This window comes from Mobula hypostoma, chromosome 1 (assembly GCF_963921235.1).
Source record: "Mobula hypostoma chromosome 1, sMobHyp1.1, whole genome shotgun sequence".
Taxonomy (NCBI): Eukaryota; Metazoa; Chordata; class Chondrichthyes; order Myliobatiformes; family Myliobatidae; genus Mobula; species Mobula hypostoma.
The window spans coordinates 121,524,419-121,537,296 of record NC_086097.1 but is presented as its reverse complement, the minus strand read 5'-3'; the positions used below and the strand labels follow the sequence as shown (position 1 = coordinate 121,537,296).

The 12,878-nt window shown below is 37.4% G+C and overlaps 1 protein-coding gene across 3 annotated transcripts in view; it reads right to left on the bottom strand.

Annotated features, from left to right (window-relative positions):
* The window catches only part of rttn (rotatin), a 270,714-nt gene that overhangs the window by 152,859 nt on the left and 104,977 nt on the right, over positions 1 to 12,878 (bottom strand). For all 3 annotated transcript variants that reach the window (XM_063055143.1, XM_063055124.1, XM_063055134.1), the window contains 5 exons: positions 11,737 to 11,833; positions 10,128 to 10,184; positions 8,274 to 8,468; positions 6,787 to 7,026; positions 3,447 to 3,591 (listed from right to left, as the gene is read on the bottom strand). In XM_063055143.1, coding sequence (XP_062911213.1) covers positions 3,447 to 3,591; positions 6,787 to 7,026; positions 8,274 to 8,468; positions 10,128 to 10,184; positions 11,737 to 11,833 — 734 coding nt within the window. The remainder of the gene's footprint in view (positions 1 to 3,446; positions 3,592 to 6,786; positions 7,027 to 8,273; positions 8,469 to 10,127; positions 10,185 to 11,736; positions 11,834 to 12,878) is intronic.

The window sequence follows — 12,878 nt, the reverse complement described above, 5'->3', positions numbered from 1 at the left end:
CTTCATGAGTGCAATTTATCTCTGCTGAAGCCTGCAAAATTGCATTATTTACAGATTGTTCAGTACTCATCACCTTCACTAATACAGAAGTCCCTACCCTGTAGGGTAGATTATCAGTGCTGCTGTGAACAAGATACTCTGAAGGTAGAAGAAAGGTAATTTGGGGTGGCCTAAAATAACCCTGAGATTGGGAAGTTGAGTGAACCAGTTACTTTGAGCTCTACTGAAGAACAAACATGGCACCGACTGGTTGCAGAATGACCAGCTTTCATTGACCACTACTTTTGAAAACTTAAGTTTCCACAGCCATTGCTTCTCTGGAGAACCAAAGGTGAGATTGTGTGTATTAGCAAATTTAGTGAGGATTGTCCATTGAATGGGAGTACTTATACAACTCATCTCATGGAGTTTGAGAGTTTTACTCTGTTTCTGGGACTGATACTCCCATCTCAATAAAGTCCAACATGATGACAGCGAAACACTCCATATTAACTAGTACCCAATCGCAATGTAATTCAGTAGATATTTCTGTGGTCAATAGAAATAATTTTCAGTATGAGTTATCAGCCTGCAGGGTGCTCAGCAGTTTGAACTCCCACCATCATTTTTAAACAAAAATATTAGAGGATGAACACCATCATGTTTATACAGTTCATTTGTACGGACAATACCCTAAACTTGCACTGCACAAGAACAAACACAGTTAGGTCTAAATCCACTGCGGAAAACTTTCCATTGGCAAAAACACACATTTGAACTATTTAAGGTTCTGAAAGAATTACTGGAATATACTATGTGACTTGGAAGACATATTCCACTTCAGGCAGACACATTTATTTTTCATTTGCATTGTGCTGAAAAAAACATGTTATTCTTTCTAATTTCTTTGCTATCTGCTTTCTACCTGCCCTTTGATAATTTCAAAAGGTCTCAGCTTTCTCACTTCTATAGGAGGAGCTCAAAATAGTTCAGAATTACTGATAATAACATGGTATGCAATCTCATACTAACCTTGCAAATTTTTTCTGCACCTTCTCTGTACTTCTATGTTCCTTTGTGAAATAAAGGCTATTGTTGTATTAAAATAATATGCTTCGATAGGAGAGGATATGACTGGTTAGTTTGTGATTATAGGGTGTGTTATACAGATCATTACTGACTGATATTAAGCTAAAAATTCAACATCATAAATATCTGTAATTACAGTGTAATGAAATGGCTGCAAAGCAGATGACTGTCATGCACACTGCTTAGGAAAGTGCACCTAAAAGACATTTAAGAAAAGAAAAATATTAAAAGATCAGCTTTATTTGTCACGTACATCAAAACATACATTGAAATGTATCGTTTGCGACAAATCAAATTAGCATGGATTGTGCTGGGAGGCAGCCGCAAGTGTTGCCACAATTCTAGTGCCCACAGCTCACTAACACTATCTGTAGATCTTTGAAATGTAGGAGGAAATCCATGCGGTCACAGGGAGGACGTACACACTGCTTACAGACACTGCCAGGAATCAACCCCTTATCAATGATCGCTGGCATTGTAAATTGATTATGCTAACCACTGCGCTACCATGCCAACTTTAATTTCAAGAATTGTAAGATTATGAACTTAATATAGTGTTAAACAGAAGATAAAGTAATGTTGTGTAAAACTGATAATAAACAAAGTTTGCTTTTTGAAAGACAAGATGATCGAGTGTCAAGGCATTCAAGCTATTTACAAGACAAAAGATTGTTAAATATTACCTTAGCTTAGGAAGAATGTTGATTAAAAATATCAAAGGCTCTTAAAATCTTAATTATTTTAAGGCAGAGAATGGAATGAAATGCAAGGTACAGAAAATAAAGATAATAAATCAAAAACATCAAAGATTCTGTAAATGCTAGAAATATAAAACAAAACACAAAATGCTGGAGGAAATCAGCAGGTCAGGCTGCATCATGGAAGTGAACATAGGTCAACATTTTGGACTGAGACCCTTCTTCACGACTGGAAAGGAAGGGGGAAGATGCCAGAATAAAGAAGTTTGGGGAGCGCAAGGAGGCTAGCTAGAAGGTGATAAGTGGGAAAGCTAAAAGACTGGAGAGAAAGAAGTCTGATAGGAAATGAGGAAAAGGGAAGCAGGGGCACCAGGGAGAGGTGGCAGACAGGTGAGAAGAGGCAAGCAGCCAGGATGGGGAATAGAAGAAGAAGAGAGGGGAAGGGAATTTATTTATTTTTTTATATGACGGAAGGAGAAATCAATATTCATACCATTAGATAAGAGACTACTCAGACGTAATAAGGTGTTGCTCCTCTATCCTGAGGGTGGGCTTTTTGTGGCACAAGAGGAAGCCATGGACCAACAGTTGGAACAGGAAGGGGAATTAAACTGTTTGGTCATTGGGAAGTTACGTCTTTGGCGAATGGAGCAGAGGGGGTCGACAAAGTACGACATGTCATATGAAAACAAAAATCAGCCTGAACCCAAGTGGCAGAGAATTTATAAAAACAAAACACTAGGATAAACCAAAAGTGGAACAACACTAACTAAAGGATTGTAAACTTGTTAAAAGTGGGAGACAAAGAGTTTGCTCAGACCTTTTCAAGAATTTCTGTACATAATCATTCAAATGTATACTGAGCTGTTGTTACAGCAAATCTGAAAGGTTACAACAGGGACAAGCTAATCAAGACTCTGCTGAAGGGCGTTGGCCTGAAACATCAACTATCCTCTTTTCCAAAGATGCTGTCTGGCCTGCTGAGTTTCTCCAGCATTTTGTGTGTCTTGCTTGGATTTCCAGCATCTGCAGATTGTCTCTTGTTTGCAGCTAATTAAGCTAAAACCAGCACTTGGTCAGTGAGAAAGAAGAACTTATAGGAACCCAATGTTAACTTTTGCCCAACATTTTGACCTAAGGAAATTAAGAGGCAACAAATAATAGTCAATGGGAACCTGCTGCCTGCTCCTAATTTTTGCAACACAAAGTACTGGAGGATCTAAGAAGGTCAAGCAGCATCTATAGAGAAGAATAAACTTTCAACGTTTCAGGCGTTTGACCCTTAGTCAAGCCAATCCTGATAAAGGGTCTTGGCCTGAGTTGTTGACCTTCTATTCCTCTCCCTACATGCTGCCTGACCTGCTGAGTTCCTTATGTCTTAGTCTGGATTTCCAGCATAAGCAGAATTGTTTGTGTCTATAATCAGTGCACAATAACCTCTCTTTTTTAAAGAAACTGAAATTATTTCACTGATAAAGTTTGCTGTTGAATCTTTAGAAAGTCCCAGTGAGTAAAACTGGGCCACTTTGTTTACAACCGAAGACTATTGTAAACAATTTATAGTTTTTATTTATTCCTTCCTAAATTCAGATGTTATCCTCTATTTTTTAATTGATCATACATTCATGAGTATTAATGTATTTTTATACTGTAAGTATTAATTAGATTTTGCTACTGTACCTGTCTAACCAGGAGATCCAGGAGTGAGCTTAGATATTTGGCATTTGGAGCATCTCTTTGAGCTATCAAGGTTTTGGTTAGGAAAACAACAACATCAGCCAAAAGCTTCTCATCTTCAGCACAGGCTGGAAGAACTTGTAAAAACCTGGAACATAATTAATGATAATTGTATGACATTTCAAACCAAGGCAGCTAATGGAACAAAGCAAGAGTTTAATTTTCAATACATGTGATCTTTCATTATTTTTGAAATGGCAGCTTTAGTCCTAAGAAAATTAAGAGGCGAAAATAAACCTCAAGCTTAAATCATTTAAAAAAATGGGAATTCCAATCCTTCAGAGTTTTTTTTTAAGCTGTCAATGTAATCCATGGTCCCTTAGTTATGCATTTCACTGAAAACAACAACCCTACCAAAACTTCCAGATGCATGCATGACCTGTAGCATTACGAATTACTCTGATATTGATCGACAATATTTGGGTAATGAGTAAAGTGTGTGCGTGAGTGAGGAGCAGACAGCAGAAGGCAGCATGAAGGGAACAGTGACAACACTTGAAGAACAGTGATCGCGACTCATTATGTAGAAAACGGAGATATGCAAGTTAAGTTTTAAATGGACCTAAAATGGAAGAGGGCTAACTACAGTGGAATGACAAAAAAAAACTGTTTAAGGTAAAATGGATCCAAATACTACTGGAAGGTAAAACTATTAACGGAAAAATATCTGACCTTGAATAAGTAGATATTCCAGTCTTCTTCCACTGAGGTTTGGTGAGGTCATAGGTTAAGGGCAAAAGATAAAATATTTAAGAACAACATAAGGGGAAAGTATATAGAGAAGTGAAAAGGAAAATTAAGTACTAAGGGAAAGAATGGTGTATAACACAAATGTGTATTGTAACTAGATAATACAAGGAGTTAGGCTAATTAGGGAATTTGAAGAGGAGGAGGGTTGAAGACGGGAGAAGGGGTCATCGGTGGGGTGGGAGAGTCCTTGCCGAAGGAAAAGTGGGGGACGGATACCAGTATAGGCTTGGAACATGGACTGTTCCACAAAGCCAACAAAAAGGCAGGCATAGCTGGGACCCATACAGGTGCCCATGGCTACACCTTTAGTTTGGAGGAAGTGGGAGGAGCCAAAGGAGAAATTATTGAGAGTAAGGACTAATTCCGCTAGACGGAGGAGAGTGGTGGTACAGGGGAACTGGTTAGGTCTGGAATCTGAAAAGAAGTGGAGAGCTTTGAGACCTTCCTGATGGAGGATGGAGGTATATAGGGACTGGACATCCACGGTGAAAATAAGGCGGTGGGGGCCAGGGAACTTAAAATCATTGAAAAAATCCAGAGCGTGAGAAGTGTCACAAACATAGGTGGGAAGGGATAATTAAGGATGGTCAATTTAACTTCAAAGTTCAAAGTAAGTTATCAAAATACATATCTGACACCATATACTACCCTGAGATCCATTTTTTTGCAGACAGAATGGAAAAAAAAATCAACGAAAAACTACATAAAATGACTGGCAAACAATGTGGAAAAGATGACTAACTGTGCAAATGCAAATAAATAAATAAATAAATAAATAATATTGAGAATATGGCTTGTAGAGAAAGTGAGTCCATAAGATGTAGATTCAGATCAGTACTGAGGTCAGGAAATAATCAGGAAAACATATTAATAAGCATTTGAAGTAGTTGAAGCTGATAAAAGTGAGTCATTGTGGGTTTTTTAAATGCAAATTGTGTTAGACTCGCTGGATTTAATTTATTAATGAGGCGTAAGAGAAAGTTAATGAAGGTATGTATTGGTTGTCAGGAGTTTGGTAACATCCCACTTGACACGCTGGTTAATGACACAAAGGCATATGGAACATTTTCAGAAGTGCAGAAAATAGTCCTGACGAAGGGTCTCAGCCCAAAATATCAACTGTACCTCTTCCAAGAGATGTTGCCTGGCTTGCTGCGTTCACCAGCAATTTTTATGTGCATTGCTTGAAATTCCAGCATCTGCAGATTCCGTGTTTGCGTTTTTAAAAGGAAAAATAATATTCATCATTATTTACTGTTTTGGTTTCAGATTACCAGAATCAGCAACTCTGTTGCTTTTTCAATTACTGCAAGGAGACATAGACAGGCTGGCTGAACGGACAGATAAAAAAAGATTGAATTTAAGGTAACACACACAAAATGCTGGAGGAACTTAGCAGATCAGGCAGCGTCCATGGAAAGGAATAAAGAATGATATTTCGGCCAAGACCCTTCATCAGGACTTGTCCATCGTAAACCATCATCATAGTCCTGATTCTAAAAAGGGTGCAAATAGAAGGACTTGGTTATGTACATTTATTAATCCTTGAAAGTGGAAGCTTAGGTTGAGAGGGTGGATAGTAATGCATATGAGATCGTGCATTCATAAACTGAGGCATAAAGTTCAAAAGTGGAGAATTTATTCAAAGTATTCAAAATACTTTTTATGCTACAACTGGAGTGCTGTGTCCAATTCCGAACACCTTTAGGAAGAATATGAAGTTCCTTGAAAGTGCATTAAAAGTTTAAGGAAGGAGGGAGGCAGCAAAAAGAAAATTACAGACCTATTATTCTGTACTGTGCTGTAATGTCCAATGTTCTAGATCAAATACAGTGGATTCTGATTAATTAGGACACATTGGGATGCGTACATTTTGTCCCAATTAAGTGGCTGTCCCAATCAGCCAATGCTTCATGGAAATAGTTAAAAAGGGATTAAAAAAATAGAACACTACCAATATTACTGCAGTACTATAAAACTGTGTATTAGTTTCTAATACTTATCGATGGAGGATATCATCCACATCATGTTCCTTTGACCATAAACGAACAAAATCAGCACAGACACCTAGTGCAAATAATAGACTACTTTCATACAGTCCTGTTGACAACTGCATCCTCTAAATCTTCATTTCCATTGTACCATTTAAGATCATTGTTGAGATCTTCAAATTCTTCGCACTTACCCTATTTAAAAACCATTCATATGACTGGTGCCAGTTAGAAACTGTTCTGTAACAGTGTCCTGCCCCAATTAAGCAGCAGTATCCCAAATAAACAAAGAGAACCCTGGGTATTTTCTTGATTAGATTTTTTTTTCTTTCAGAGTTGTCCCAAATAAGCAGCTGGACAATTAACTGGAATCCACTTTAATTGCATTTCTGATACTACCTTGAAAATCATGGAAATCATTTAGAGAAAAATGGTGGCTAGAGTTTTTAAATAAAACCTACATGAATCATAAATGGATATGAAAAAATAATAGTTATATATGGCAGATACTCAAGAGTTACATTTTCAGCAATTGTACAAACCTGCCCAATACTGTATGCCACTGAAGGTTGTGTAATATAGATATACAGCTGCCAGATCCTTGTTTTAATGCTAGTTTGTCATTCAATAAATACAATCTCATCCTGGCAAGAGCAGAATAGACGGCACTGTGAGAGACAGCATTGGTGATGGAAAGAAGAGAATCCTGCAGACCACTGGTAATGTGACTTGTTTTAAGCACTATTTTGTCAACAGGAGACAGCCTCATGTCTTCTGGAAACCTACATTCAAAAAAACAACAAATTAATATGTCATTTAAATCAATAGGAGTACATTTAAATGCACCATGAAATTCAATATAGTTCAGATAAATACCAATTGACACAGGAGCAAAATTAGGCTGTGTGACCCATCGAGTCTGCTCTACCATTTCATCATGGTTGATTTATTTTCCCTCTCAACCCCATTTTCCTGCCTTCTCCCTATCAACTTTGACACCCTTACTACTCAAGAACTTAACAACCTCCACTTTAAATAATAATAAATAGTGACAGCTGTCTGTGGCAATGAATTCAATAGATTCACCACCTTCTTGCCAAAGAAATTCCTCCTCATCTCTATTCTATAGGGATGTCCTTCTATTCTAAGGCCGTGCCCTCTGGTCCTAAACTTTCCCACTATAGGAAACATCCATAGTTTTAATATCATCAGTCAAACCATTATATCACATACACAAGAGATTCTGCAGAGGCTGGAAAACCAGAACTCAGGAGGTCAGGCAGCATCTATGGAGAGGAATAACCAGTCAACGTTTCAGGCTGAGACCTTTAAAAGGGACTAAGTCAGGACCATAATATTTGACCACTTTGCAGTCCAGATGAAGGGTCTTGACCCAAAAATATTGACTGCCCATTTTCCTCCATATATATTGAGCTCCTTCAGCAGTTTCTGTGTTGCTCCAGATTCCATTATTTGCAGTCTTGTGTCTCAAGTTCCAAAGTCAGCCTGGAGAATTTATATTCTGAATAAACTAGAATAAAAGCAAACACTGATGTACAAAAAAATTACTATGTGTTCATAAAAACATACATGATTCAATGATGTCTTTTTGAGAGGAAAACCACTTTCCTTACTGAATCTGGCTTAAATGTGACTCCATACCCACTATAAAACATCAAAAGTGCTCTTGGCTCAAGGTGAAATGCAGATCATGAAAACACAGATAGGTAGTAAATGTTGACATAATACCCAAACATGAGAACATTTTTACCAAAGAATTGCAGGGAATAACTGAAAATTCCATCAAAGTTCTCTTACATTATCTTCATCATAAAACTATTAATATTGTTCACCAATGCTTTTAACCACTTTGTGACATTTTGCGGGCTTGGAGACCAGAATTCATACTGTACAGTCAATGAAAATGCAAAAAAAACATAAAATGTACTGATGAAGGGTTGCCTGCTGAGTTCCTCCAGTAATTTGTGTGTGTTATTCATATATATATATATATAAAACAGACACTTACTCTGATGAAGTATCAGTTCTTTGACCTCCTTCCTGATCCAAGGTCTGCTCAATTCCATTATTCCATGCAAGATTCCAGGCTAGTTTCAACGTATCCAGTACAGGTGTCAAGGTCATGGGGTCCGAACTGGATAGAACAACAATACAGTAGGGGCTCACAGCATGATGAACTGCCACTTTGACCATCAAATTGTACCTTTTTGAGTTAATAAAACAAATCAAAGCAATGAGTGAGAGAAGAAACCACATAAAAGCTAACGAACAAAATAATATTTACTACAATTAAAGCATCCTATATGGGGGTTTCCAGCCAATTAAAATTGTAGCTATGCTGTAGTGCTAGATCCAACAAAACAAGACCTCAGACATAAGGAGTGTCTTAACAAGTCACCATGCTAACTGTAGGAACTGCATTGGGAAACTGAGCTTATGGGGAAGGGGTGATTAATTATGTTTTCAAATACTTAAATAATAAAAGCATAAGTTTCATTGGTTTATAACTTCCTAGAGTTGGAGTACTGTCTGTGGTTAGGTCGGTGAGATGATGTGAGGATGTACATATGATAAATAATTCTGAATCAAATTATGTAGGTTTGCACCTCCATTACATACTGAATAATTCAGAAATGACTGGCATAGTCATTTGCACATTATAAAATTATAATTACTGAAGTCTTCAAAAGATAAAACAGAAATTATATGGTAGTTTTAAATAAATAAGGTATACACTCAGTGCCTGCTTTATTAGGTACACCTGTACAACAGCTAGCTAATGGAAATATCTAATCAGAAAATCATCTGGCAGCAACTGAATGCATAAAAGCATGCAGACATGGTCAAGAGGTTCAGTTGTTGTTCAGACCAAACATCAGAATGAGGAAGAAATGTGATCTAAGTGACTGTGACCGTGGAATGATTGTTGGTGCCAGACAGAGTAGTTTAAGCATCTCAAAAACTGCTGATCTCCTGGAATTTTCACACACAGCAATTTCTAGAATTTATAGAGATTAGTGTGAGAAACAAAATAAATACAGTGCACAGCAGTTCTGTGGCGAAAATGCATCATGGTCAGAGGAGAATGGCCAAACTGGTTCAAGCTGACAGGAAGGCGACACAGACTCAAGTAAACACGCATCACAACAGTAGTGTACAGAAGAACATCTCTGAACGCACAACACTTCGAACCTTGAAGTGGATGGGCTACGGCAGCAGAACACCACAAACATACACGCAGTGGCCACTTTATTACATACAATGGGTATCTAATAAAGTGGCCACTAAGTGTACTTGTTTCATGTCAAAATTCCCATAAAATGTTATAAACAAAAATTGTACTTTATGCTTTCAGCTGGATTTTGAGGTGTGGAAGTGAGTGAAGTGTCTATTCCTGTGAGGAGGAATTTTTTTGGCCAGAGGGTGATGAATCTGAGAAATTCATTGCCGCAGACATCTGTGGATGCCAAGTAATTAAGTAAATTTAAAGCAGAGGTTGATATGCTCTTGATGAGAAAGGGTGTCAACTGTTAGAGGGAAAAGGCAGGCGAGTGGGGTTGAGAGGGATAATAAATTGGCCGTGATGAAATAGTGGAGCAGACTCGATGGGTTGAATGGCCTAATTCTGTTCTTACATCTTATGGTCTTATTTCCAGGATAAATAGATCTTAATTTTATTTTTAATAGATTTTAATTTTATTGTCATGATTAAGTTTCTGATATATTGCTTTTTTTTAAAGCAACGGGCAATCTGTGCCCATATACATACTGCCACACCAAATCAAGATGGATGGAAATGTGTGCTGATATTTTAATTTAGATAAAGAAATAACATTAAGATGTGCTTTTCAAAAAGGCTTACCTCTGAGTTACAACCACAGGCAAGCTGAATGGAGTTGGAGTGGCAGCACTATCAGACCTGTTAAGAAAATGGCCTTGTGAACAAAGTAATCAATACCAGGAGACACATCAACAACACAGAAACAAATGCAGGATTCTGCTTCTGATTAATCACCAAGAGCTTCAGACTGCAAACATGGTGACCTGCATCATCCACAGATACCCATTATGTTGACCATCAATTTCGCGTCAGTCTAAAACTATCATATACAGACATATAACATATACCTACATTACCTCATAAGAACAGCATGATAACTGAACACTCTATTTAGGTCAGGGAGTTTTAATTATCGTTGTAAAAGTCAGCTTTAAACAAAATGAAACAGCATTTGATAGGTTTCAATCAGATCACCTTGATGCTCAAGAGATGAGTTTCCATCCTGTTTTAATTATAAATTAATTAAAGTGAAAATAATTATTTTTCTTTGGATATTTTTACACCAATATATGAAAATAAATCAGATAGCTCAAATGAAGACGTGCTTTTAGTATTACTGGGCCGCGTTATTTACAAAGTCTAGTACTGTTTAATGGAAATCCTGCAAACAGGCATCAGCTTATGCTAAGTAATCACATACAATAATTCATAAATATATTGTCTTAAATTTTAAACATTGCCTAAGGTTTACCTCAAATATCAAGAAAATTTTGTGCAGGAAAGTCAGTTAGGTTGTGGAATATTATAGTGGATGAAGTAAGGATTAAGGTTAAGGAGAAGAAAAGGATGTATCTTTAGAGAGACATTGGAATGGTTTGTGATTTAGCAGGATCCAGCCAAGGTTGGAGAACAGGTTGAGGAAGAGATTAAGTTGGAGTAGTTGGTTGGCAACCCAGGGATGCCTGGGAGACAATCAAGCTGGGGAAGGGGGATTTGCTGAGAACACAGGTAATTGCAGATTTGGGAAAGCATACAAGAAAACATAAAAGATAAACCCCGTCTTCAATGGCAGCAACAGAAATATGGAATTCTGCAACAATTGGTCACTTGAAGTCAGGTCATCGATTATATCAAAGTTGGCATTAAAACTCCAGATAAAAAAATTAATACTGTGCTATATGCCAGGGCTTACAATGTCATCACACTGCTGTTGATGGCACATCAGAGGCATATTGAGCCATCATATACATTAATTTCTCCAGCTGTAGTGATCACATATTTTGATAAAATTGGTACTATAGCATAGTGATTAACGTAACACTATTCAGCGCCAGTTGTAAGATCAGGGTTCAATTCCCGCTGCCGTCAGCAAAGAGGTTCTACGTTCTCCACGTTTCCTCTGGGTACTCTGGTTTCCTCCCACATTCTAAAGACTTACAGGTCAGGATAAGTTGTGGTCATGCTATGTTGGCGACTGAAGTACACTGACACTTGCAGGCTGCTCAGCTAACTTGATTTGATGCAAATGACATATTTTTCCTATTGTTTCAATGTACATGTGACAAATAAAACTAATCTTAAACACAATTTGGTGTACCAAGACAATGAGCTACACTACAGACTTACTAGACTTTTACATTTTAAACACTTCAATAATTTCAGCTGTTAAGCTGACAAACTGCAGTCTTACCAAGTATCCATTCTGGCTACTTCATCAAAAAGAAGCAGAGTCAGCAAGGCTGCCACCTCAGAAATTGTATCTTTGTCTTTCTGCAAAACTAAGGATACTGAAAGGAGAAGAAATATCAATAAAAAATATTGATCATTATCAATAATGTTGTATTGCGTAATTCAGCTTTAACTTATTTTTTACATGGTTGGTTGTTCTGGCAAACCACATTGAAGTAAAATTATAATCATGAAATATTTGCAATCTAATACAATTCACTTTATATGAAGTAGTTAACCAAATGCAAATCATGGAGTATCATAACTACATTTAAGAGTTGCCAGCGGATATTTATTGCATTAAGCAGGAGATGGAGGTTGGACTCTAAGATGGCGGTGTGCAAAGGCTCAGCAGTTGCCCTAGTTCCCAATAACAGTCCTAGCTTTAAATTTTTAGAAAGTATTTCAAAGTTTCTAGTTGTGGATTTCAGTCAGTCAAAGCTTCACAAGTACAATGACAGACTTTTTGTTCCCTTTTATACTCGTGTACTAAAGAATGAAAAAACAATCTTGAATTTTCAATTAATGATACAAAACGAGAGTTGATATGGACTGATGTCAATAGGCATTAAGAAAATTATCACAGCTTTACTGCAATTACAAGAGAAGGCAAACTCAAAGATCTTAAGGTGGATAAGTCACCTGAACCAGATGGACTACATCCCAGAGTCCTGAAAGAGGTTTCAGAAGAGATATGGATATATCGGTCATGATCTTTCAAGTATTACTTGATTCTGGTGTGGTCTCAGAGAACTGGAAGATTGCAAATGCCACTCCACTCTTCAAGGAAGGGAGGCAAAAGAAAGGAAGTCATAGGCCAGTTAGCCGAACCTCAGTGGTTGGGAAACTGATGGAGTCTATTATTAAGGATGAGGATTCAGGTAACTTGGAGACTAATGATAATGAAACCAAGTCAAAGTCAGCATGGTTTCTGTAAAGGGAAATCTTGCCTGACAAATCTGTTAGATTTCTTCAAGGAAGTAACAAATAGGGTGGACAGGGGAGAGGCAGTGATTGTCAGTTATCTGGATTTTCAGAAGGCATTTGATAAGATGCCACACAGGAGGCTGCTTAACAAAATAAAATCCTACAGCATTACAAGAA